The 26955-nt window shown below is 48.1% G+C and overlaps 1 protein-coding gene across 1 annotated transcript in view; it reads left to right on the top strand.

Moving 5' to 3' along the window:
- Nucleotides 1-26955, top strand: part of TNN (tenascin N) — a 59066-nt gene that overhangs the window by 20330 nt on the left and 11781 nt on the right. The window contains exons 7-17 of the mRNA XM_044267363.1: nucleotides 3672-3935; nucleotides 7613-7876; nucleotides 8559-8822; nucleotides 11963-12226; nucleotides 14144-14407; nucleotides 15090-15353; nucleotides 16491-16754; nucleotides 19620-19883; nucleotides 21891-22021; nucleotides 23059-23191; nucleotides 23500-23651. Coding sequence (XP_044123298.1) covers nucleotides 3672-3935; nucleotides 7613-7876; nucleotides 8559-8822; nucleotides 11963-12226; nucleotides 14144-14407; nucleotides 15090-15353; nucleotides 16491-16754; nucleotides 19620-19883; nucleotides 21891-22021; nucleotides 23059-23191; nucleotides 23500-23651 — 2528 coding nt within the window. The remainder of the gene's footprint in view (nucleotides 1-3671; nucleotides 3936-7612; nucleotides 7877-8558; nucleotides 8823-11962; nucleotides 12227-14143; nucleotides 14408-15089; nucleotides 15354-16490; nucleotides 16755-19619; nucleotides 19884-21890; nucleotides 22022-23058; nucleotides 23192-23499; nucleotides 23652-26955) is intronic.

Genomic DNA, 26955 nt, shown 5'->3' with positions numbered 1-26955 from the left:
CAGCAGATTCTGACAAGTGTATGTTTGAAATCCCTCCGATCCAACCTTTCTCATGACTTTCATCCCTGACACATTGGTCCACATTCCTGTTTTCTCCCGCTGTTGGGGTGGCCTCCCAGGTGACTTCTACTGTCAACCCACTAGACCCCTACTCTCTCCGGCAGCCAGAGGGATCCTTTGATAATGCAGGTCAGATCATGCCATTCTTTTGTGCGAACCCCCCAGAAGTTTCTTACCTCATTCAATGCAAAAGCCACAGTCTTTGATGGCTGTCCACAGTCCACTCACCTCTCACCTCCCAGGCCTGCCCTGCAGCCTCTCAGCCCCATCACTGACTCTGTCCAAATGTTCTGACCTCTTGCTGTTCCCTTTATATGTGGAGCAGGGCCTTTGCACCTGCTGCTCCTTCTGCCTAGAATGAGGTTCCTAGACTGTACATGGCCCACTGCCACACTTCATCTCAGTCTCTGTTCAGATGTTCCCTTCCCAGCAAGCCAGCTCTTTCCTGACCTCCTTTTCTAAACTCACAGATATCTTTTGTTCAACATTTCTATTCCTGTATATTGCCTTATTGGGCTTCCTCAGCCCGTCACCGCTTGTTTATCGTCCATCTCCTTCAGGAAAATGTAAATTCCATAGGAGGGAGTCTTTATTCTGTTCATTACTTATACAGTCAATCCTTAAACAACAAGGATTGGAATGGCTGGGTCCCCACTTGTGTGCAGATTGTTTTCAATAAATATATGGGAAATTTTTTTGAGATTTGTGACAATTGGGAAAAACCCCCAGACAAACCAAGTAGCCTAGAAATCCTGAGAAAACTAAGAAAAAGGAGGTATTATTGTAAGAATACAGTCTACGGCACATCTAGCATACAAGATATTTGTTACTCGAATATTGTCGGTGAGGCTTCTGGTCAATGTTCGGTTATGAGTCACATTTTTAGCGAGTCAGAAGTTACAGGTGGCTTTTGGACTGAGAAGAAGAATTGAGGGGCTTAATTCCTGCATTGTTCAGGTCAGCTTTATTGGTATCCTAGGGCTGCTGTAGCAAAGGACCAAAAACTGGGTGGTTTAATACAATAGAAATTTATTGTCTCCCAGTTGTGGAAGCTGGAGGTCTGAAATCGAGGTGTCTGCAGGGGCATGTTCTCTGACAGTTTTAGGGGAAAGTCATTCCTCTCCTCTTCTAGCTTTTGCTGTTTGTTGGCAGTCCTCGGCCTTCCTTGCTCTATAGATGCAGCGTTCCTGCCACATGGCTGGCTTCTCCCCATGTGTCCTCATATCGTCTTCCCTGTGTGTGTGCGTCTGGCTCTGTGTCCGACCTCCCCCTTCTGTCAGGACACCTGGCATCTTGGATTAGACTTACTCTAATGACCTCATTTTATTATTATTATTATTTAAGATTTTATTTATTTATTTGACAGAGATCACAAGTAGGCAGAGAAGCAGGCAGAGAGAGGAGGAAGCAGGCTCCCTGCTGAGCAGAGAGCCCAATGTGGGGCTCGATCCCAGGACCCTGGGATCATGACCTGAGCCAAAGGCAGAGGCTTTAACCCACTGAGCCACCCAGGCACCACCCCCCTTTTTAAAAGCAGGTTTCTTTCTTTCTTTCTTTCTTTTTTTTTGGACAGACAGAGATCACAAGTAGAGAGGCAGGCAGAGAGAGAGAAGTGGGGGAAGCAGGCTCCCCGCTGAGCAGAGAGCCTGATGTGGGGCTTAATCCCAGGACCCTGAGATCATGACCTGAGCTGAAGGCAGAGGCTTAATCCACTGAGCCACCCAGGTGCCCCAGTGACCTTATTTTAAACTGCTCATCTCTAGAAAGAATTTATTTCCAAAAAAGGTCACATTCTGAGATACTTAGCATTTTGAAAGATTTTTTTATTTTTAATTAATTATTTATTTATTTAGTTTTTGCAGGGTAGGGAGGGGAACACACTTTAATATATAACTGATTTAAATTGAATTCCCAGCTCTAACTAGGCATTTGAGGAATGTGTGTAGAATGTATAAGTGACTTCATTTACTAGCCGAGTGACCTTGGGCAAGTCATCTAACTTTTCTGAGCCTGGTAGACAGTTAGTGCCTAAAACTTATCACTATTATTAATTTTCCAAACTAGTACATGGGGCATCTGATAATGCCTTGAGTTATTACTATGAGGTTTGATAAAGTGATGTGTGGAAAGCACCTTGCATTTAGTATATGCTCAATCAGTGACAGCTGATTTATTAAACAAGATATGCACTGCCTCTTGTGATGGAACTTGCACACAAGTAAGACACCGCCATTGTGCTCGAGGAAGATAATTCTAGTTGATGTGAAAAAAGTTGTAACTTCTCTGCTGGGGAATCCTGAGCCAGGAGAACTAGAGTGGGATGGGAGGAAACAAAACTGCTTGAATTTCTGGGAGTAAGAAGCTGTTTTGTGTGTCTTTACTCAAATAGATACAGCTCTGCATGTGGGCAGGGTTCTTGGGGCATGCCTCATCTTTGTTCTGTGAGGGAGCTTTATCCGTGACCTTGATGGCCGCTTCTCTCAGCTGACTTACTTATTAGGTTTGTAAATGATAAGCCAGAAAGGAAAATCAGCATGTTAAGTGAAAGACTAAATTATGAATGAAGTCAGCAAGATAAACTATAACAAGAATAAATATTGGGTTCGGGAAATGTATTTTATATGCAGAAGGGGGATGAGGAGGCTGAACATGAGGATTCTCAACCTTTGATATACATCAGAATCACCTGCTGAGTTTTGCATATTTGTTTCTTTTTCGGCAGAGATGCCAGCGCATAGCTGAGACCTTCTAAAATGAACTCTCTGGAGTCGGTACTTAGTAGGTACCCAGTGTTGACAAAGTCGAGAACCCCTGGGTTAGCAGGGGCACGTGTGAAAAAGCATAAGGATTTCCCGATGCTGTGGGCTGAGGATAGGTTGTTGAGGAGTGTGGTGTTCAGGACACAGAGGTCATGATGTTCTGGGTCGGTCCTTCTAGAACATCAATTTTGTATAGCCAGGGATTTCCGCTCATTGTCTTCATTGGTGATTCCTGAGTGCCCTTACGTTCCCTGGCGTGGAATGGATGCTCAGTGAATTGTTGAACGATTGGACTGAGTTTTGGGGCTTTTTCCCTGATAAGGGAAAGAAAGAGGCCAGTCTAGATAGGCCAGGTCTAGAAACTGTAATTTGGAAGTTTGATATGATATGATACAATATGGTATGGCATGATATGGTATAACGCTGTAAAAGCTGGTAACTTACAAATGCATACAATGAAGCGGTGGAAGTGTTTTGATAAGAGGAGAATTAGGAGGGAGAGTGGTAACTATTCTTGAATACCTGCTGGAGGGTCTCCCAGAAGAGCATGAGGTGTATTCCGTGTACCTCTGGAAGGAGTTTCACTTCAGGTGGCTACATTTGTGGGAACTGACATGTAATGTGCTCAGTGGTCTCAAAATGGAAGGGACTGTTGGTCCCTCAGGGAGCCCTTTCTCAGCGGAGGGTTCAAGCCAAGGCCAGTTGTCCAGCTGTCACAGAGGACAGAGAGATGCTCTTACAGTGTGTGGACTATAGAACTAGGTCACCCGGGTGAACTAGAGCTTGAAGCCACCATGACCTTGACCAACCACATGTCTTTCTCTAATTTTTCTTTCTCATATTTTCGTGAAGAAATTGATAGCCCAACCAATGTGGTCACTGATCGGGTGACAGAAGACACAGCGATGGTCTCCTGGGTCCCCGTCCAGGCTGTCATAGATAAGTACGTGGTACGCTACACTTCTGCCGATGGGGACACGAAGGACACGGCCGTCCCGAGGGAGCAGAGCAGCACCATTCTGACAGGCCTGAAGCCAGGAGAGGCGTACAAAGTCTACGTGTGGGCTGAGAGAGGCAACCAGGAGAGCAAGAAGGCCGACACAAATGCCCTCACAGGTAACAGAGGGACGGGAGCCTAAAGAGGTTTCCTCATGGCGGGGAGAAGGCTGATTCGTGACTCAGGAGGCCATGTCCCCCTAACATTATCTCTTTTGCTTACAGGGATGGGGAAGGGGGTTGCAAAAGCATTTTAAAATTTCACAATTATGATTTTTCCCATTTCATCCTCGAACAAGAGAAACCAGCCTTTTTATTTTACACAGTAGGTCATGCTTATTTGGGTTAGAATTCCATGTGCAACTCTCTCAGTACAGAATAACACTTCCTAATTTTCATTTTTTGGATGTTAAAACTCAGAACATTTGGATGACAGTGAATTTGAATGCTTATCTCTGTTTGCAGAGGCCATACAGGCATTTGCTTATGATCTGGAACTCTCTGTCAGACCATGGAAATGGTTTGCATCCTGAGTCAACAGTCACCAAATGTACTGATTCTGCTTTGAAGCTTCCAGAAACCAGAAGGGTCCGTCCCCAGACCTCCTCTAGCTGTCCCACTCAGCTTGGGCTTGTAGATGTCTTGAGGCGGCGGTGGGGAACACGTCCCAGATGTTGTTTCTGCTTAAAGCCTCCTTTGCTCCTGTCTCTGAATTCAGAGCACTCTCATCTTGGAGGCCGCTTGAGGTTCTGGACATTTGACAGGAAATCATAGAAAAGGAGTCCCTTATCGATTGGGCTCTGTTCCAGACAATCAGTTAGTATAGAGACATTCAGAGAAGCCGATAATTCGTAAGGAATGTGATCTCAGAAGCTTGACTGTCCACATTTTAATCCCAGCTCTGCCATTTACTAGTTGAGTGGCTTTGGGCAAGTCCCTTCACCTCTGTTTCTCAGATTCTTGTCTATAAAAGAGGGCACGTGGGTTTTTACCTCATAAGCTTATTGGGAGGGTTCCACGAGTTAATTCAAGGAAGCGCCTGACACATAGCCCCATGCTACGTGAGTGACAGTAGTGATTATTTCTTACGAGTCCTCTCTGTCAGCTCTGGCTATTCTAGCAGAATACCACAGACAAGGGGCTTCAGCCAAAGCAATTTAGTTCCCACAATTCTGGAGGCCAGGAGGCCCCATGATCAGGGTGCTGGCTGATTCGGTTCCTGGTGAGAGCCCTCTTGTTGGCTTTTAGGTGGCCGTCTTCTTCCTGCACTGTTACGTGGTGGAAAGAAGCTCAGGTCTCTTCCTATCAGGCACTGATGCCATCATGGAGAGACTTACCCTCATGACCTCATCAAACCTAATTATCTCCCAGGTCTCACCTCCAAACACCAGCAAATTGGGAGTTAGGGCTTCAACATAGGAATTGGGGGGCACACAAACATTCAGTGCATAGCAAATGTTAATCAGCATTCAGCCCTCCCAAAGCATTTGGTGGCATGGAGCCTCCTGGCCCGGGGTGGGCCTTATCTTCTCCAGGGGAAGGAGAAGCTGCTGGTAAGGATGGTGAAGCCTAGGTTGGTTTAAAGGCAGGGTCAGCCCTTTCTGTGAGTGGCCAGAGAGGCCCTATTTTCAGTTCTGCCATCAAGATGCGAAAACAGCCACAAATAATATGTAAATGAACCTGTAAGACTGTGTTCAATAAAACTTCCTAAGAGAAGGCTGTGGGTCAGATTCGGCCCATGGATTGTAGATGGCCACCTCCTGGTTTCTGTTACAAAGGCTTTCCCTTTGGTAGGATTTTGAGTGTTGTGAAAAGGAAGGGTCAGTCTTCTTAAGATGGTAGAAGTTTGAATGGAGAAGAAGCTTTCCGTCTCTCGTGGGGGTGGTGTCAGCTAGGCACCCCAGATTATGGGGAGCCCCTGAGATGGGGCATTGCTGGCACTGTCGGGCACAGAGTCAGGCTCTTGGGGTGCAGATATGAAAGACCTAGTTTACGCTCATGGCATTCACAACTGTCCAGGTAGAGAAGACAAGCAGAAAAGATAAAGAGCCATGAGTTCTGTCTTTCTAGAGCCCACAAACGTCCCTGGAGCTATGGGAACCAGGAAAAAGGGTACTTAGCACAGACTGGGATGGGAGAGGGGGTCATGGCTGGCTGGAGGAGGCAGAGACACCTGAGCAGAGTCTAGGCAGATGGATGGGCATGAGCAGTGGAGCAGCATATGCAAAGGCTTCGAGTATAAGAATAGGACAGGGGGGCGCCTGGGTGGCTCAGTGGATTAAGTCAAGCCCCTCATCGGGCTCTCTGCTCTGTGGGAAGCCTACTTCCTCCTCTCTCTCTGCCTGCCTCTCGCCAACTTCTGATCTCTGTCTGTCAAATAAATAAATAAAATAAATCTTAAAAAAATAATAAAAAAGAATAGGACAGGGTTTGTTTTTTTCTCTTCTCTTAATATGGAATTACCTTAATAATGACTAAGTGGTGTTGATTGTGGCCAGGTCCATGAGGGTGGAGTAGTGAAGGATGAGAAACCAGAGCGAAACTCCTCCCTGTCCCCTGTCCCTAGCACTTTCCGAACTCTCTGCTCCCCAAGGTGAGCTGCCTCCCTTGGGTGTGCCTCCCCCGACCCCCTGCGACCTGGCTGTGCACACCCAGCGATGGTGCATAGGCTGGAAATGTGGTTGCTGTCACGGAGAGCTCAGCCATGTGAGGAGGTGGCTCTTTTTAATACTATTTTTTTTTATTTTTTAAAAGATTGTTATTTATTTCTTTGACAGAGTCAGCGAGAGAGAAAATACAAGCAGGGGGAGTAGCAGAGGGGGAAGCAGGCTCCTGGGTGAGCAGGGAGCCCCATGGGGTGCTCTATCCCAGGCCCCTGGGATCATGACCTGAGCTGAAGGCAGATACTTAACTGCTCAACAGAGCCACCCAAGCGCCCCTGAGGCGGTGGTTTTTGAAACAGGACTCTAAAGGCATTCTAATCACCCACTTCTGCTTGGATTTCCACCTCCAGGGGTTCACATTTTAAGGAGAAAGGGGTATTTCAGGCCTCAATGGCACTTGCAATAACAAAGAGCCTATATTTAAGCATTTACCATGTGAATAGCTCACTTGTGATTTGCCAGAAGCTGTGAAGTACATACTGCTCTTTCCTCCTTCCTGGAGGTGAGGGGACCCAGAGGTAAGGTTTATAGTCTGCCCAAGTAAGCAACTAGGAAACACTGGAGCCCGGATTCCAACCCAGTTTAACTGCATAGAAGCCCAGACAGATTCTGCAAGTAGGATTATTTTTATCCTCCCAGACCTCAAATCCCATCAATTTAAGTCTTCTGGTTCTCTGGCCTCAGACATAATGTTTTATGTGGAAAGAACTGACAGCTCCTACTTCCAGGATATTTTTCTTCCCAAAGAAAATATTAGAGCTGACGCAGAGATTTACTGAAATATAATTGCTTTCAGGTAGAAGGAGTCAGGAACTGAAAGAGTGTATTATAAAAATCCAGGGTAAAGGAGAAATTTGTATATGAAGACTATTATTATTTTTTTTTAATCCAAAGGCTACTTATGGGTAGAGTTTATAGAGCTGAGACTATTTTGGTTTTGTCTGAGAACGCCACATTTCATTAAGTGCTATTGGAATTTCAGACCACTTGCTTAATTAAACCCTTAAGTTATCCCAATCAGTGGCATAGAACAGACTCTGAAATTTGTCGAGATCATCATTTTGTCGGTGTATATGCTGGCCTCATAGGAACTAGAGAGTTGGTAAATGCTACATTCTTTCGTCTCTCTTCAAGAAATTGACAGCCCCACAAATCTGGCCACCGACCGGGTGACTGAGGACACAGCCACCGTCTCCTGGGACCCAGTGCAAGCCATCATTGACAAGTATATGGTGCGCTACACCTCGGCCGATGGTGACACCAGGGAGGTGTCTGTGGGGAAGGAGCAGACCAGCACCATCCTGACGGGTCTGAGGCCGGGTATGGAGTACACAGTCCAGGTGTGGGCCCAGAAGGGGGACCGGGAGAGCAAGAAGGCCGACACCAAGGCCCCAACAGGTAACAAGAGAAAGGTGGTCAATCGCAGTTGAATTTTGAGCCTGTGGATATGAGTGTGCGTGGTACCAAAGAAAGATGTGCCCTGAGATGAGGGACTTTGCAAAGAGAGTCCTAAAGATCAAAAAGGACAGTGAGCTCTCATGGGGATCTCAGTGTGCTGGTAGCCATCAGTCTGCCTGGTAGTGATGATCTGCTCATGGAGCCACTGAACCCACTGGAAGGGAGAGGCGAAGTTACGTGGTGGCCCTGTGCTCAGCAGACTCAGCAAAGATGTTATAGTGGCCTTGGGACCACTGCAGGGCATGTGATCATGTTTTTAGAGTGACTGGCTCTGAAGTAGCCCTTGAGAAAACGATACATTGGGTTCCCTGAACATCACGGCAGATGTTTAATCATGGTTTTGATGTGCCATCATGTTGCTAAGAAGATGTCATTCCTTCCACATTTTGGGGAGTGGAAAGCCAAGAGAAAATATGTGAAGTTTGCAATGCATAGTCTTCTGAAATTGGGAGCCAGGGGTTACTTTCTCTCTTGACTCCCAGCCGACTCCGGATGGGGATATCATTGCCTTGTGGGAAGAGAGTCCTAGAAGATGAAAATGGCAGTGATGGGCTATGGGTATCTCTTCCATGGCTTCCAAGCTTAGGCTTTTCCAAATATATATATATTTTTTATTTTTAAGAAATTGACAGCCCCCAAAACCTGATGACCGACCGGGTGACAGAGGACACAGCCACCATCTCCTGGGACCCAGTGCGAGCAGTCATCGACAAGTATATGGTGCGCTACACCTTGGCCGATGGGGACACCCGGGAGGTGTCTGTGGGGAAGGAGCAGAGCAGCACCGTCCTGACGGGTCTGAGGCCGGGTGTGGAGTACACGGTCCAGGTGTGGGCCCAGAAGGGGGACCGGGAGAGCAAGAAGGCCAACACCAAGGCCCCCACAGGTAAGGGAGCACACATCATCACTTTGTCACTGCCGAACTCATCGTCTGTGTCAGTTGGTTTTCCTTCTATGACTGGCAGAAAGTGAGGTTCTGGTGTCTTTACAGAGTCCACATGTACCCCTTACTTCGATTTCATGGTTTCTCTTAGAATGCGTAGCTCATGGGGTGCCTGGGTGGCTCAATGGATTAAGCCTCTGCCTTTGGCTCAGGTCATGATCTCAGGGTCCTGGGATTGAGCCCAGCATTGGGCTCCCTGCTCAGCAGGGAGCCTGCTTCCCCCTTCTCTCTCTGCCTGCCTCTCTGCCTAATTGTGATCTCTCTCTCTCTGTTAAATAAATAAATAAAATCTTAAAAAAAAAAAAAAAAGAATGCATAGCTCATCTTCTCTTCAAACTTTGGTCTTTAAAGACTGATGTGATTACTCATAGTTCTTTGTTCTCTGCTTGTGCATCTTCTGTGCTCTGAACGCAGTGAATGCTTTCCTGATAAGGAATAAATACGATGGAAAGCCCACATGCCCGTGCTGTGGAGGGAGCATGACTGTGAGCCCGAGCCTGCTTTGTTTTCCCTCCTTACTTATTGAAACTCTTTCTGTGGTGCTTGTTCTCCGTTTCTGCCTTTGGATGAGTGTTTTAAGCAAAAATAATAACCATGTTTTATTGGCTAAACATAAGCAAATATCTGATCACTTTTAGTTCCCATCATGTATCATTTTAGTAATTATCCATACTGCAATTATTTATTTTTTTAATTTTAATTAAAAAAATAATTTATCTATTTATTTGACAGAGATACACAGCAAGAGAGGGAACACAGCAGAGGGAGTGGGAGAGGGAGAAACAGGCCTCCTGCTAAGCAGGGAGCCCAATGCAGGGCTTGCTAGGACCCTGGGATTGTGACCTGAGCCGAAGGCAGACGCTTAATGACTGAGCCACCCAGATGCCCCCCATACTTCATTTAAATTTAAAGATTCTTCCCACCATCTGCTTGGGCCATTGGCAAGCTAGCTGCCTGCCCTGGGAAGGGGGTGCGCTCAGCTTCTCTTGTATTTCCCTTCTGCTACTTCAGGCCCCCCTTCCAGCACACTAACTGTGATTTCTGACTGATGTGTGTTTGGCAAAGCTTGGAGAGAGATCAGGGCTCAGGAGGAGGAGAGGTAAGTTGTCTTACTTGACTATGATGGTCACGGTTGCCCCGGGCCTGTTGTGGGGCCTGATGAGTGTTAAAGCTAATGTTTTCCCTCATGGAGCATTTCTGCGTGTTCTTTAGCTGCCTTCCTCCACTCCAGTGTTTGGTCCTAGTGATCCTGTCTGCAGATGCGTCTCTCCTGCCAGTCACCTGCTCCCTTTCTTCCACCTGCACACATGGGGGTGCACTCCAGTGCCTTTCGGGGGGGGGGCAGTGTCACCTTCTCCATCTGCCTGAGCCTCTTGGACAGCTTCTAAAACCATCCTTGTTTCACGTCAGGTCCACGGGGAACGTGCATCACCCTTTTCCCATTCACCTGGATGTACCACCCTTTTGCAACAGCTTTCCATCACTCTGCGCCAGAGCAAACAGCCATTCTCTCTCCTCTTAGATATTTTAGGCCCATGTCCGACACCAGCCCATGGTGTTCCCCAAGCTGTGGGCAGACTTTCTCAACCTGGACACTGCTGAAATTTTTGTCTTGATAATTCTTTGTTGCTGGGGTCCGTCTTGTCCTCCGTAGGCTGCCTCTACCCATTAGACACCAGGAGCCTCCCATCCCAAACTGAACTGTGACCAAGTCAGTCTCAAGACCTTGCCGGTGGTTCCTGGTTGAGAATACTTGCTCTAGGACATGCATTACCAGCTCTGTAAGGAATCCCATTGCAAATGGTTATTCGAGGTTTGGGTCTCACCCATGAAGCTCACAGTTTAATTCCACCCAAAGAAGTCCACTCCCAAAGTCCCATCTCTTTGGCCTCTCCAACCTCGCTCTTTTTTTTAAAGATTTTAATTATTTATCGGCCGGGGTTGGGGGAGCGAACACAAGCAGGGGGAGTGGCAGGCAGAGGGAGAAGCAGAGTCCCCAGTAAGCAAGGAGTCCAATGTGGGACTCCATCCCAGAACCTCGGTATCATGACCTGTGTCAAAGGGAGATGCTAAACCAATTGAGTCACCCAGGCGTCCCCCCAACTTCTTTCATAGTCTGGAGATGGTTGGTCAGCCAAGGGTCACAAGACTGTTGGTCCTGCTGTGTCAGTGGGCTGTCAGGTTGGAATGTAGATCCACTTCTCTTGGGGTCACATCCCAAGCCAGGGTAAGAGACCCGCTTGATTATACCACTGCACATCTGTGACAGGACCTACCTAGAAGCAAGGACTTTAGGGAAATTACTTTTGCAATGAACTTTTGGAACAAAGACATGCTATTATTGTCTTGGTGACTCCATTTTTGAATACCTTCTTGTGTACATGGTGTGGGGTAGCATAATCTTCTTCATTCATAAACTATCAACAAGGTGAGATCATTAATAATAGCTAAGGGTCAGTGGGCATCTAGTCTGCACCAAGAATTGTTGTAAAGGGCAGATTATTATTACCTCATTTAATACAGCAAGTCTCCAGGATACACACTAACGTTATCTTGCTCTGCCTTTTTTTCCTATAGACACTAATATTCAATATTTTCAAATCCTCCTTTTAAATGATATTTTTCATCTTGGTTTTCAGAGCCACCCAGCAAGATATGTACAATGCTATAATCGTATTTTATAAATGTAGAGAAGTGAGGTGACTTATCCAGGGTCATGAAACAAATTAGTAATTTATGAAATTAGTTGTATGTATGGAACATTAATGCTCAAAGGAACTTTAAAGTCTATCCAACCTCAACCCCAGATTTATAGGTGATAAGGCTGAGGCCCAGCCAGAGGCAATTGGGATGTGCAGGGTCATAGATTTTCTGACTCTGGATCTGGTGCTCATTCTACTGTCTTGTGCTGCCTCCTTGAGGATCCAAGAATCCAACGATGGAGAGAAGGTCAATGTCCATGAAACAACTGAAAACTAACATAGGAGATGGGAAAAACACAAGAACAGGAAACTGCCTCCCTGCAAGGAACATGGTCTCACTCTTCGGCGCTTGTTAATAGTTCACTTTAACTTTCCTTTCAGACATTGACAGCCCAAAAAACGTGGTGACTGACCGGGTGACAGAGGACACAGCCACCATTTCCTGGGACCCGGTGCAGGCTGTCATCGACAAGTATATGGTGCGCTACACCTCAGCTGATGGAAACACCAGGGAGGTGTCTGTGGGGAAGGAGCAGAGCAGCACCGTCCTGATGGGTCTGAGGCCGGGTGTGGAGTACACGGTCCAGGTGTGGGCTCAGAAGGGGGCTCAGGAGAGCAAGAAGGCTGACACCAAGGCCCCGACAGGTAATGGAGCATTGTTCTTTGAGAATGTAAAGCTTAAGCCTATAGATGGTCAAGTTTTGTGTTCTTGCTTTGACACCAACAGACTAGATGGTTTGTGAAAGGGCAGGATGGTGTCCCTTCATAAGAGACAGCAGACACCATCCTTCTTCCTATTATACATCATCTCAAACTCAGGAGCTTATCCGTGGCCTCATACTTTGGTCGTAGAAAGATAAATGGTGATTGGTCCTATCTACTCACCATTCCTCTGATTTGTGTTCAATCATTGAAATGTTTCTACTTGAAAGGGAAAAGATAGGAAGAAACCATGTATATTAAGATCTGTGAGCCTAGTATTTTAGGTAAATGGTTTTTGCTCTGATCTCTTTGGGACAAGGAAGGGTTATTGTTTTCTTAGCAGGTAAATCCTCTCTAGAGGATGGTATGCTCTGTTCTGGGGATCCTGAGGTTGCACTTACACACTGTGTTCTTTTATAATTTTAAAGCTCTTTCATCTCACTTTGCTCATTTTTAAAGAAGATTTTATTTATTTATCTTAGAGAGAGAGGTGGCAGGGGGAGGAGCAGAGGGACAGGGAGAGAATCCCAAGTAGACTCCACACTCAGCATGGAGCCTCATGCGGGGCTCTATCTCGTGATCCTGCAGTTAGGACCTGAGCTGAAATAAGGAGTTGGACACTTAACTGACTGAGCCACTCAGATGCCCCTTCTCATTTTTTAAAAAATAATACATTTATTGAGATATAATTTATTTTCCATAAAACGTCATCTTCTAAAGCATAGAATTAAGTGGTTTTTGGTATATTTATAGTTTTACAGCTATCACTAGTATCTAATTCAGAAGATTTTCAATACTCTGGAAAGAAATTCCTTGTCCATTAGCAGTCCCACCCCAACTGCCCCCAGCCTAGGAAACTACTACATTCTGTCTGTAGAGTTCCTCATTCTGGACATTTCATACAAATGGATCCATACAACCTGTGACTTTTTACGACTGGCTTTATTCACTACACGTAATATTTTCAAGGTTCATCCATGTTGTAGCATGTCACCACTTTATTTTTTTTTTTGCCAGATAAAATTCAACTGGATGGCAGTAACATGTTGTGTTTATCTGTTTGTCACTGATGAGCATTTGGGTTGTTCCTGCTTTTTGGCTATGGTGAATAAGGGTACTATGAGCATTTGCGTACAGATTTTCGTGAGGACATGTTTCAGTTGTAGGAGTGGAATTGCTGGGTCACATGGTGACTCTATATTTAACCTTTTGAAATGTTAAAATGTTAAAATGTTTCCAGGATGCTGGCACTATTTTACATACCCACCAGCAACGAAGGATGGTTGTCTTCCTCATTTGCTTGGTCCTCTGAGGCTTTTGGTGAGATGGGTATCTCAGAGATCAATATCCCCATGTTACAGGTCAGAAACCTCCAATACATAGAAATGAATAATTTTTATACATCATGAAATTAGCGGATGACTCATGAGTCAGATTTATGGAATATTCATGGAATATTATGGTAACTTAATATCTAGATAGTAAGGCCCACATTTTACAAAGAAGGAGCTGAGGCTCAGAGCTAGCTGTCCAGGGCCACAGCTGGCAGATGACAGGGCTGGGCCTAGATCCCTGGTCTGTTGGCTCTGCTCTGGGCTTTTTCTGTCCCTGTGCTCTGCTCTCTGGGCTGGAAGAGAACCTCGCTCTTCTGACTTTGGATCTAGTGCTCATTGTCTTGTCATGTGCTGCCTCCTGGAGGATCCAAGAGTCTAACTATGGAGAGAAGGTCTACCTCCATGAAACAACTGAAAACTGACATAGAAGATGGGAAAAACACAAGAACAGGAAACTACCTTCCTGCAAGGAACATGGTCTCACTCTTTGGTGCTTGTTAATATTTCACTTTAACTTTCCTTTCAGACATTGACAGCCCAAAAAACCTGGAGACTGACCGGGTGACAGAGGACACAGCCACCGTCTCCTGGGACCCAGTGCAAGCCATCATTGACAAGTATATGGTGCGCTACACCTCGGCCGATGGTGACACCAGGGAGGTGTCTGTAGGGAAGGAGCAGAGCAGCACCGTCCTGATGGGTCTGAGGCCGGGTGTGGAGTACACAGTCCAGGTGTGGGCTCAGAAGGGGGACCGGGAGAGCAAGAAGGCCGACACCAAGGCCCCAACAGGTAACAAGAGAAAGGTGGTCAATCGCAGTTGAATTTTGAGCCTGTGGATATGAGTGTGCGTGGTACCAAAGAAAGATGTGCCCTGAGATGAGGGACTTTGCAAAGAGAGTCCTAAAGATCAAAAAGGACAGTGAGCTCTCATGGGGATCTCAGTGTGCTGGTAGCCATCAGTCTGCCTGGTAGTGATGATCTGCTCATGGAGCCACTGAACCCACTGGAAGGGAGAGGCGAAGTTACGTGGTGGCCCTGTGCTCAGCAGACTCAGCAAAGATGTTATAGTGGCCTTGGGACCACTGCAGGGCATGTGATCATGTTTTTAGAGTGACTGGCTCTGAAGTAGCCCTTGAGAAAACGATACATTGGGTTCCCTGAACATCACGGCAGATGTTTAATCATGGTTTTGATGTGCCATCATGTTGCTAAGAAGATGTCATTCCTTCCACATTTTGGGGAGTGGAAAGCCAAGAGAAAATATGTGAAGTTTGCAATGCATAGTCTTCTGAAATTGGGAGCCAGGGGTTACTTTCTCTCTTGACTCCCAGCCGACTCCGGATGGGGATATCATTGCCTTGTGGGAAGAGAGTCCTAGAAGATGAAAATGGCAGTGATGGGCTATGGGTATCTCTTCCATGGCTTCCAAGCTTAGGCTTTTCCAAATATATATATATTTTTTATTTTTAAGAAATTGACAGCCCCCAAAACCTGATGACCGACCGGGTGACAGAGGACACAGCCACCATCTCCTGGGACCCAGTGCGAGCAGTCATCGACAAGTATATGGTGCGCTACACCTCGGCCGATGGCGACACCCGGGAGGTGTCTGTGGGGAAGGAGCAGAGAAGCACCGTCCTGACAGGCCTGAGGCCAGGTGTGGAGTACACGGTCCAGGTGTGGGCTCAGAAGGGGGACCGGGAGAGTAAGAAGGCCAACACCACGGCCCTAACAGGTAATGGAACATCGAGAATGGAGGACTAAGCCTATCGCTGGTCCAATTTGTTTTCTTGCTTTGACACAGGCAGACTAGATGATTTATGGAGGAGCAGGATTATGGAGGATCATGTCCCTTCATAAGAGAATGCACACACCCTCCCTTACTTTCCTTTAACTCATTTCCTTACAAGTCAGATCCAAGCGGGAGTTTCAAGCTCCAGTTTTGCCACGACTGGATGGTCTTGCCCCGCGACTCCTTCTCTGAGTACATGAATATTTCATTGTGCACAGTATTAAGGGTCTCTCATTGTGTTTTAGTGAGAACAGAAGATGAAAATCAAATGTTAATATTAATAATAACATTTGGAAAATTCAACTTTGAGAAATAGACTTTACATCTAGCAGCGCAAGTAGATACGTGTGGTGTGCTTTGGCATGAATGAGTCGTGGTAATTCTGGTTTAAAGGATAAAGGCAACATCTGTTTTCTATTCTGAATGGATTGTGAAAGAATGTGAGGCCATATTTCTCTAGTGATTTAACCAGCTAACCAGCATTACATGTGCATCCACAATATGTAAAGCATATTAAAACTGGTTTTTAATTGGCTGATTCATTTAAGAAGGGATGTTGTGCATTTACCTTGTGCTTTGTTCTCTATGAGGCTGTGGGAACCCTGAGCAGAATAGGAGGTGGCCCTCTGCCTCTAGAAGTTGACATTTGCCTCTGGCTATTAGAATAATCTTGTATGTAATCAGAGGTCTTTGTTGATATGATTTTAGAAACAAAATTTTTACTGCTTGTGAGCATGGGCTGTGTCTTCTTCCACTGGGCCCTGTGTACTACCTAACACCACGCCATGTACCTAGTGGGAATTAGAAATTCGCTTACTAAGTAAATAAGGAAATTTGTTTTATTAAATTCTTAGTGGAGGTGATAGTGTAGATCTGTAGATTGTGGCTTACTGTGCTTTCTTCTTGGGGAGTCAAAGTCTGTCTGGGGAGAGGACATCTCACTGAAGTAGTCAGGGCATAGGTAATGGGGAAATCACAAGACACAGAAGAGTATCACCCCAAGAAAAATGACCCCAAGGTTCTGTACTATACTACACTGTACTATTAATAGTGCATGTTGATCGGTACTTTTCCTTTTAGACATTGACAGCCCCAAAAACCTTGTGACCAACAAGGTGACAGAGGACACGGCCACCATCTCTTGGGACCCAGTGCAAGCCGTCATCAACAAGTATATGGTGCGCTACACCTCAGCTGATGGGGACACCCGGGAGGTGTCTGTGGGGAAGGAGCAGAGCAGCACCGTCCTGATGGGCCTGAGGCCCGGTGTGGAGTACACGGTCCAGGTGTGGGCCCAGAAGGGGGACCGGGACAGCAAGAAGGCCGACACCAAAGCCCTGACAGGTAACAGGAGGGAGGAGGAAAGAGACTCAGGTCCTCACCGTGGGCTGCTCTATTGCTGCCGAATGATGTCACTTCTGGTTTTGGGGTCTGTGACTCAGGGATGGTTTTAGGAAAGTTTGCCGTAGAAACCTCACTCACCTAAAGAAAAATCAAAGCATAGTCACAGACTCAGTACTGAGCAGGCCTGTGAAGGTCTTAAAACTCTTCCCCAAGCCTGTGCTCCTCAAAACCATGGGTTAAAGAATTGTTCCGTGACAAGCTGTTTTGCATAGGTCCGACTTGATGAATGGTGTGTAGCTTAGAGGAGCAAATGTGACCTTGGGAGGTTGGAGCTCTGCATTCATTTCAAGTTTTGAAGAGCATCTTCTCATGGCATGCCTGGGATATAGCAGCCAACAAAACAAGTACTCCTACTCTCTTAAAGTCCATTGGGAAAGAGAGGCGATCACCAAGCAAAGAAACTTATAACCATAAACTACGGTCAGCTCTATGAAAGAGGTGAACACGGTGAAGGTACAAAGAATTACAGGGAAGGCATGCTTCTTAGAAGGGATGGGATGGGTAATAGTTAAGATCCACACGGACAGGAACATCCAAAGAGCATTTCCTTAAACAAGAGAGAAGTTTATTCTTGTGGAATAGTTAGAGGGTAAGTGGGCCAGGCTGGTATGGTAGGTCCATGGCACGGGAGAGCCCGACTCCTCCTGTATTGCCGTTCATTCATCCGTGGGGCATCCACCACCTCCTCCACCCTCCTCCCCACGTTCCAGCAGTGGAAAGGGAAGGGCAGGGCCGGAACATTGCCCACATTCTTCACTTTTCTCCTATTCCGTTGGCCAGATCCAAGCCCCAGTGCCAGACCTCCCTCCCAGAAAGGCTGGGGAGTGAAGTCTTCAGCTGGACGGTCATGTGTCCAGCCTCCACTTCTGTTCTGCTGCCCCGTCCAACACAGTAGCCGCTGGCTGCATGGGCCTCCTTACATGTTAACTAATGAAAAGTAATTAAATGATTTGCAGAGTTGTACTAGCCACATGTCAAGTGGTCAGTAACCACATCGGTTAATGGCCGCTGAATTGGACAGTGCAGGGTAGTTCCATCATTCTGCAGAGGTCCATTGGACGGATGCTCGTGGAGGAAGGGGAGAATGGATGGTGGGAGAACTCGCCATTTCTGGCAACGGGAAGGGTGTATGATGGCCCTGAGCTGGAGCAGCTAAGATGGTTGTAGAACTGAGAGGGGCTGGGGGGCTGGAGCAGGGAGGGTGAGAGGGGAAGTGGTGTGCAGTGAGGGGGGAGGAGGCGGGGTCACTCACAGGACCACACGGTCCCTGCAGCAGGGAACGTGTTGTGTTCATCAGAAGAAGAGCAGCTTGATGTAGCATTTGTTTAAAAAAGTTTATTCAGGCCACAGTGAGGGGAATCCATGGAGGACGGGACAGGAGTAACATCAGGAAAGTTAGTGAAGAGTCTCGTGTGAAATCCGGGCGAGAGGGAGCGACAGCCGTTGTGAAAGAGGGGCTATCTGGGTGCACATTTGGAGGCATAATGCCAGTATTTGTTGATGGATGAGATGTGGGGAGGGAAGCAAGTGAACAGACAGGACCCGTGTTTCTGGCCTGAGCAACAAGGAAGGCTGGGGCAACATCTTTTTGAGGGGAGCCTGAGAGGTAAGTAGGCTCAGGGAGGAATGGGAAGACTTTCATGTTTAAACTGGAGAAGGTGGTGAGATTCCTTGGTTGAGTGAGTGACTTTCTTATCGACTCCACAAATACCAGTCATGGGTCCGGTCCATATGAGGCGCCGTGGTAGAAATGCGGTTGTAGGTACAAGCTGGGTGGGCACGGATCGGGGATCCGAGGGCATTGGTTGGTATGCAAAGTCATGGCCATGGTTGAGGTCTCTTAGGGAGAAGTGTAGAGAGGTGGTCAGCCAGGTCACTAATGAAGAAGACCCAGGAAGGGTCAGACAGTTGGGAGAAAACCAGGGAAGGGTGTGGTCATGGAAGTCAAGAGCTGGGAGTGTTTTCAGACAGACGGAGTGGATCTGCCCTGACAGATGCTGCTCAGAAGGCCAGTAAGGTGAGGATGGTGAGCGTCGATCGGATTTGGCAGTGGGAAGCTGGGGGTGACGAATTCTAGCATTCTAGTGGCGTGCTGGGGAAGAGTGCCAGACTTCACTGATCGAGGATCGGACGGGAGAGGAGGAGCGAAGTGAAGGTGAACACCAGTCTCGTGAGAAATCTGCCAGTTAAGGAGTCAGAGGGACAGGAGGTCCTAGAGCCTGTGGTCTGGGAACGACTATTGAGGAGAGACCGGGGGTGCCGGCGAGAGTGTGGACGAAAAGGAGAAAAGTCCTTCAGAAGGTGGGAGGTCACGAGTCAGAGCAAAGAGGGGCTTGTTGAGGTTTTATCACAAGAAAACAGCAGGACCTGGGGCAAAACTTTTCATTTCTCTGGGCCTCCATGCTCCCCTTCAGTCAAAGGCAAGGAAGGTTGGAAGATCTGATTTCTCAGCTCTGAGAGTCTGTGAAACCGAATAACCAGATCCCACGGAGGTAACGAAGAGGCGGTTTCAGCCACTGTTTGGGCCTCTTCTCTTGTGGCTCAGGAGACTTTTTTTGGTTACTTCTGTAGAAACGAGAGAGACAGGAAATTTCCGTACTGATGAACTTGCTGAAGATCTCATTCCTCCCAGTTGTAATATCCAGTGGTTGGTTTCCTTGGAAAATGGAAACTAGGGGCCTTTCACGCCTGTTTTCAATGGAATTGTATCATTATTAGAGATAATTCGAAGGGAGGGCTCCTGGCGATGGGGTGCTGGGATGGGCTCCCTTAGGCTCTAAAATTCGGACTTTCCTTTTTAAAAAGAAATTGACAGCCCCCAAAACCTGGTGACCGACCGGGTGACAGAGGACACGGCCACCATCTCCTGGGACCCAGTGCGAGCCGTCATCGACAAGTATATGGTGCGCTACACCTCGGCCGATGGGGACACCCGGGAGGTGTCTGTGGGGAAGGAGCAGAGCAGCACCGTCCTGACAGGCCTGAGGCCCGGTGTGGAGTACACGGTCCAGGTGTGGGCCCAGAAGGGGGACCGGGAGAGCAAGAAGGCCGACACCACGGCCCTGACAGGTACTGTGAGGACCTGGGACAAGGAAAACCATGTACGTCCATCAGGACAGTCTTCCTCCATACCTGGGGGTGCGGAGGGGAACGGGGGAGGGCAGCGGCTTCACCTGAGGCATTCCTCAGAGGGGTTCCCTCTTCCCCCCTCTGAGGTACTCTGCGGGCCTGACGGCTCTGATTAAGAAGGGGTGGAGGAGACAGTGTGAAAGGCAGCCCGTGCGGCTCTTCCAGGTGCTTGTGCAAACGTAGCCTCCCTCGCATTCCCCTCCACACCGCCCGGCTCCCAGGCTCTCTTCCTGGGCTTTCGAACCCGCTTGGCCTCAGCCCCAGTTTGGAGAAGAGGGAGGCTGGGAAGCCCTTCTCTTTTCATCCCCCTCGCTGGGTCCTGGGAAGCTCACGGGGCCCTCCCTGACGTCCTTGGGCCTCTGGGGACCGTCTGGGCAAGGCCTGGCCGTCCCCCCTTTGGCGGGGTGCACTGTGTGTGGCCACTGGAGTTAGAAGATGTCTGGAATTTCTTTATCAGCTACAATTAGCAGGGGTTTTTAAATAAAAGAATGTAAAGTATACTGATGGTAAACATTTTCAAAGTAAAGCGTATAGAAAGAAAAACTCCCTAATGCCCAGTGTGGGTCTCCAGGGGTAATTAGTCGCTTTCTCCCTCTCTCTCTCTGTCTGTCTCCCTTGTCTCTTTTGTCCCTTGTCTCCCTTGTCCCTTTCTTCCTCTGTTCCTTCATTATCTTCTCTTCCTTTCACACTTGCCATTTTTAAAGGCAACAATATCACCATCTTTCTGCTTCAGAGAAACATGGAAATAACCAAGACAGACCTCTCAAGCCTGGAACTGGCAGATGGGTGGGCAGTCAGAGCAGTAACAGAGGCCAGCTTAAGATATTTAGATAGTTAAGGTTTTTGCTTTAATTTCTCAACGCAGGAAACTCAGTTTTGCAGGAGATGGAAAGAATAAAATCTGTACCAGATGTTATGCTCTAGAAAGTCAGACCAAGCTAATGTTACTGAAACTCAAAATTTGTCAAAACATCCTAATTCAAAACAACAGCTGCCTGATTTCTATTAAAATATCGCAATTCCGTTCTCAGCTGAAATGCTACTGGGGAGAAAATAGCCTGGAGACGTCTTTTTTGGGAACCTCTAAATTAAAATCATCTTCTGTGATGATTTTTCAAAATGGAAATTTTCATTCAATATCTTATTTGGTTAAAAAAAAATGAGCCATCTGACCAATTAATATGGTGTTGACTAGAATTTTTGCTGAGCCCGAGTTTCCCTGGTCCACAGGGCGCACGCACGCATCCCCGTGTTCAGAGGCAGAGGAAAAGTGCTGCTTTTCCTCCCCCTCTTCTTCCCTTTCCTTCTCTCTCTCCTTCACACAAGCATGCCCCTGCTTCCCTGGGCTTGTACAGGGTGAGGCATCTAAGGCTGCACATTTAGTTAGGCAGGAGACTGAACTTTGTATTTCTGTGCTATGTGGTCAGAATCTCAGTAAATTTAGGGTCACGCTTGGGTCGTTTCCCAGCGCCGGGCCCGGGGAGGCAGGCGTCGAAGTGTTTGGTCATCTTTCCAGGTAGGTGTTTGCTGAGTTTGCCCAGTTTCTGCACACAGGGCCTTCTTGGATCTGCAGTCTCTCGGCTTCCCGCGCCACGTTGGGAGCCCTGCGGTCACTGAGAACCCGTCCGCTCACCTAGATTGCTCCCACACGCCACTCTTGAAGAGTCTGCGGTTTGGGGAGGGGGAGGCACGGGAGCACGGATTCACTCTGTCTGCTACCCACTGAACCGAACCCCCACTTTCTTAATCTGCTTGTCCTCAGTGGGTGTGTGCTTTTGGAGTCGGAGGCTGCAAGGGGCTGGTGGCAAGGAAGAGCAGAGACGACTCCCTGCTGGAAGGGAGGAAAAGAAACCAGAGAAGTAGGAGAACTAGGTCGACACATCAAACATTGTCTTGCCCCAGTTGTAATAATACTTAGTAAGCGTAATTCCTTGGCTTTATGTACAGACATCGACCCTCCCAGAAACCTTCATCCGTCGGCTGTCACCCAGTCTGGAGGGGTGCTGACCTGGACAGCCCCCTCTGCTCAGATCGATGGCTACATTCTTACCTACCAGTTCCCAGATGGCACCGTTAAGGTACTGGATACTTCCCATTTCTCCTCTGGGTGCCCATGTCCCCCAACCACATGCCGCCCCTGACTTGGGTGATTGCTAGGGTCTTGGCGATGGTAATGAGTTGAGAAACGAGTTGGTCCTTAGTGATCCTCTGCTGTGGGAAGGGAAGGTGCTAGCCCCTGTTATTTGTTGACATCCTACGTGTGGCCTCATTTCACAGGATTCACGTGTGTGCCTGCCCCTAGCCGACGGTAGCATATTCACGGGCCACACATCTGTCCGTGGTCTTGCGTTTATTGTTGGTCTTTCCCAATTCACGTTAGCCCCATTGACACAAGGACTTTTTGTCCGTGTCATATCCGTCACTGTATCTGCAGTGCTTGGAACCAGGCCCACAAGAGGCGCTCAGTAAATGTTTGTTGAATGAATCGATTAACCCTGATTTCAAGAGTAATGCCTCCCACCTGCAATCTGAAGACCAGCAAATTTGGGAGCTTGTTCTGATGCAAGATTTTTCGTCTTTCTTCTCGGCGAGAAAGACGGGAGGAAGGGGAAAAGGAAGGGCACGCGGATTTGTTCATGACCTCAGTGATGACTTACGGCAGCCCTTCAGGGAAAGTTAGCCCCATGTTCATAGAGGAAGTCAGATTGGTTCAGAAGGAAGAATTGAAAGCTAACTATGCCCCCACCTCCCAGATATCAGCAGTCACTTTTAGTCCCCTTATTAGCTTGTCAGCCCAGTGTCGCCAGCCTCTGTGGCTGTAGTCGGCATCCCAGCATGCATCTGGAGGCCGAGGTTCCCAGGAGACCTGGGGGGTGCTCCCCCCAGGGGCAGGACCTGGGTGTTCGCTCTCAGCTCGTGCTCTCATGAGTCTCCATGGCACTACCCTCCAGGGAAGCTGATGGGACCCACTGGGACTCTGGGAGTCATGAAGCCCTCAAAGAAACCCAACACTGTCCTCTCAGAGAACTCCTGTCCTTAGCCCCAGGGAATGCTGTTGACACCTTGGGCACCGGGGATGACATACTGACTGTCTCATGTCTCCTTTGTTTGGTAGGAGGTACAGCTGGGAAGAGGGGACGAGAGGCTTGAGTTGCAAGGCCTTGAGCAGGGCATCGCCTACCCTGTCTCCTTGGTCGCCTTTAAGGGTAATCGACGGAGCAGGAGTGTATCCACCAGCCTTTCCACAGGTAACGTGGACTCCCACACTCTGAACGAGGACATGGTCGAGGGTGGGCGTCAGAGAGCTCAGAAGAGGTGTCCAAGGAGGAGCGAGTGGACAGAGTGGTGGATTTCTCTGGAAATGGCGCAATAAAAATAGGGTTATGGGTTCAGATGAAATCCATCTCATGGTAGAAAGACTAAAGAGCAGAGCAGAACAGAATATTATTTTGTGGGAGTTAGGGGAGGAAGTGATGTGGGGTGCATGAGGGGCATAGACCTCCTCCTCCTTCCTTGCCCTTCCCCTGACACCGCCATCTCTCTGCTTGCCTCCTAGTTGGTGCGCGTTTCCCACATCCTGCGGACTGCAGTCAAGTTCAGCAGAACAGCAATGTCGCCAGTGGTATGTACACCATCTACCTGCACGGAGACTCCAGGCGGCCCCTGCGGGTGTACTGTGACATGGACACGGACGGAGGCGGCTGGATCGTGAGTGTTTCTCCGCGGGAGAGGGGAGCGTTGGCAGCTCATGCTGGCTTTCAGACAGATCCCGACTTAACCCCCACCCCCACCCCCAACCCCACCGGAAGTACTTCACACCTGGGATAGAGCTGGCTTTGTGGAATGAAGGCTAATGGTTAATGACTGTGGAGGCTGTGGTTGATCAGCATCTCATGATGCCCTCTGTGGATGTGTCACCTCCATTTTCTTCTCTTGCAAGCCCTGTCATCAACATGACTCTCCCGCAGAAGCTTTCGCATAAGTGACAGAGGTTACCATTTCTCTTTCATAGATAGGTCAATGGAGGCCCACAGGGAGAAGTGCCTTGGTGCTGTACAAGAGTTAATGACAAAAATTGGAACCCGATTTCAGGACCACCCCCCTCACCCCCAATCAGGAGTCTCCCAGATCATTGGTTTTCCCTTTGGGTCCTCTCAGTCCATCCAAGAGGGAAATGCATGATCTTTTTGGGCCTCGGGCCTCTGAACTGAAGCTCTTTGTCTAAGTTCTGCCTCCTGCTTTGCTGTTAAGAAGCCAAACTCGGGTTTGAAGGGCTGAAGCCTGAAAGAGGGAAGGTTGGCAGGGTGTCGGGGGTCCCTCTTCTGTGTAGGGGTTTTATTCCCCGGGGGCTATGGTCAGCTTACCCCTCCCTGTGGCACCTGCTTCGATTGCTGTGGCCTGATCCACTTATAAGATGAGCGGCCTTTGAGGGTTGCCCTCTGATCCCTACGCCTACCCCTGCCCCCTTCTCCCCACGCCTGAATAGACAGAGGCTTTCACCGCCCCAAACCAGTGTGCGGCCTCACCTGCTGTCACAAGGAGGAAGCAGGAGCCCCTAGTGCTCAGACCACGTTCACTGACACGTCCGCTCCGGGGTCGGGAAAAAGCAAAGACACTTGAGCAGCCACGAATGAGACAATCCCATCTGAGAAGCAGCAGTGAAGGAAACGTCCATCCGCGCCGCTGTATCTGGTGGCTGGAAGGCAGTAACCGGAGCGGATGGAGGGAGATTCCTGACTGATTTATAAGAACAACGGAACGCAATGGAACATGGGAGGGTCTTGCCTCTGAGAAGACCCGTAGGGCGGTTCCTGCTGCTTTCAGCAGCTCTGTGGTAAGCGCTCAGTCTCTTCAGACTGGAAGCCAGTTTCCTGCCTCGTGCCCGTAACTGACACATGGCAGAACGTTTGTGTTGTCTCAGGTGGCCTTTTTGAAAGCCAGCCTTCCCTAGGGAAGGAGACGTTTGTCCAGGGCAACCTCTAGAAAGATATCTGCCAGTCTCTCTGCCTGGGAATACCCCAGATTATTTCCCACAAGTATTTACTGGGTGCCTGCTGCGTGTCAAGCACTGTTTTATGTACTCAAGAACCAGCCGTGAACCAGACAGACCCAAATGCCTGCCCTCAAGGAGCTTGCCTTCTACAACCTGCTCCTGCGAGTGACCCTGACTGGGACGCTGAGGTTAGTTCCAGAAATAATCAAATCACCCTGCGTTCTAACCAGCACCCGTCCCTCACCCCCTCCCAAGACTCGTTTTCTGACCCAGGCTCCTGAAGGGAATACACGAACCGAGTGAGATTCTGTAGGGTTCTGCTCAGAGCTGCCACAGTCTTGAAAACACTTGGGTCCTGGAACCTTCTCTGCCAGGTCTTTTATTGACAGTTTCCACCGTTTGGGGCTCAAGGATCTTTTGTCACTGAGAGATGACCTTAGTGCATTGCTCTGTTATTTTCTAATAAGATTTTATTTATTTATTTAAAGAGAGAGAGTTAGCGTGAGTGGGAGGAGGGAGCGGGAGAGAATGTCAAGCAGACTCCCATGAGAGGCTCCATCTCACCTCCCTGAGACCATGACCTGAGCTGAAACCAAGAGTCAGATGCTTAACTGAGTCACCCAGGAGCTTCCAAAATCCTTTTAAGGGAATTTTTGTCCATGGGGTGGCAGGAACCCAATGTGATTAAGAGGCCAGAAAAACCCTACCCCGAGGTAATTGGTGTCACAGGAGGCGAGCTGGGTTGAGGACCAGACGGGAACACTTAAGTGCCTGGAATATTTCCGTCTTTGTCTTCTGTCTTGCACGTCTTAAGGACTACATTAGAAGTTCTTTCCACAGGCATTTAAATGACATTTCGTTTTTTTCTCCCCAGGGAATCAGTCAGGACATTAAGTTCTAGAGTGCCATGACAGCTCTGGAGTGTAGAATTCTGCCCGCCTTGAGACAGACCTGCTAAGGGGCTTCTTTTACCCCCAAACAGTTTGCTGTAAGGTGTTTTCTCCCCATAGAATGGGAATGGGTTAGATTCTGAGCGAGTCAAATCAGGCTCCCTGATCAAGAGGTACAGGCAGGTGATCACAGTGGGTCAGTTCACTTGGAATCTGACATAGTAAAAGGCAAACTCTCATTTATTGAGATTTAATAATAACTTATTATATGTGTATGTGCCAGTCTCTGGCCTTCACACTTTCATGATTTATTATGATTAATGATCTTGCTAACGCCTCGATTTAAGAGCATGACAAATGGGCTATTAACATCTTGATCTCATCGTTTAGAAAAGCAAGGCTTATCAAGGTTAACCAACTTGCCCAAGGACAAAGCTAGTAAGTGCGGAGCTGCATCTCTGTAGTGATGGAGAGAACGTCAAAACGATTGTTCAGAGTTTTCCTAGCTGAACTGAAGCATTATTAAAAAAAAAAAAATCAGAGAGGGGCACCTGGGTGGCCTAGTTGGTTAAGCTTCTGACTCTTGGTTTTGGCTCGGGTCATGATCTCGGGGTCCTGGGGTCGAGCCCCATGTCAGGCTCTGTGCTCAGTGGGGAGTCTGCTTCTCTGTCTCTCTCTCCCTCTCCTTCTGCCCCTCGCCCTGCTCATGCACTCTCTCTAAAATAAATAAATCCTTAAAAGAAATCAGGTGGACAAACCCCCTCTCATGCCTAAGCGCTGTTCCCTGATTGGGGAATGCCTTTGTGAGGCACCTGTCCCAGGTGGGCAGCGTCACTATTGAGCCTGACCTTGTACCGTAACCAGTTATGCTAAGTGGGAATGTAACCGGACTTGACGTAGAAGGAATATCGGCGCGGCCTCTGCCCTGGGATCCCACCGTCTGCAGCACAGGAAGAGTCCCGGGGAAGGGACCGGAATGGGCAGCATGCTAGGAAATAAACAGCCCCAGGATCTTAAGAAATGAGTTTTGGAACGTGAGCTCAGTGAAGCTGGTATTTTCAAACGCTCTGATGAAAAGATGGAGAGATCCCTGTTCTATCCTTGCATCTGCCACTAGATAATCAGCCGA

Source organism: Neovison vison, chromosome 10, assembly GCF_020171115.1.
Source record: "Neovison vison isolate M4711 chromosome 10, ASM_NN_V1, whole genome shotgun sequence".
Classification (NCBI taxonomy): Eukaryota; Metazoa; Chordata; class Mammalia; order Carnivora; family Mustelidae; genus Neogale; species Neogale vison.
This window is presented reverse-complemented; position numbering and strand designations above follow the sequence as displayed.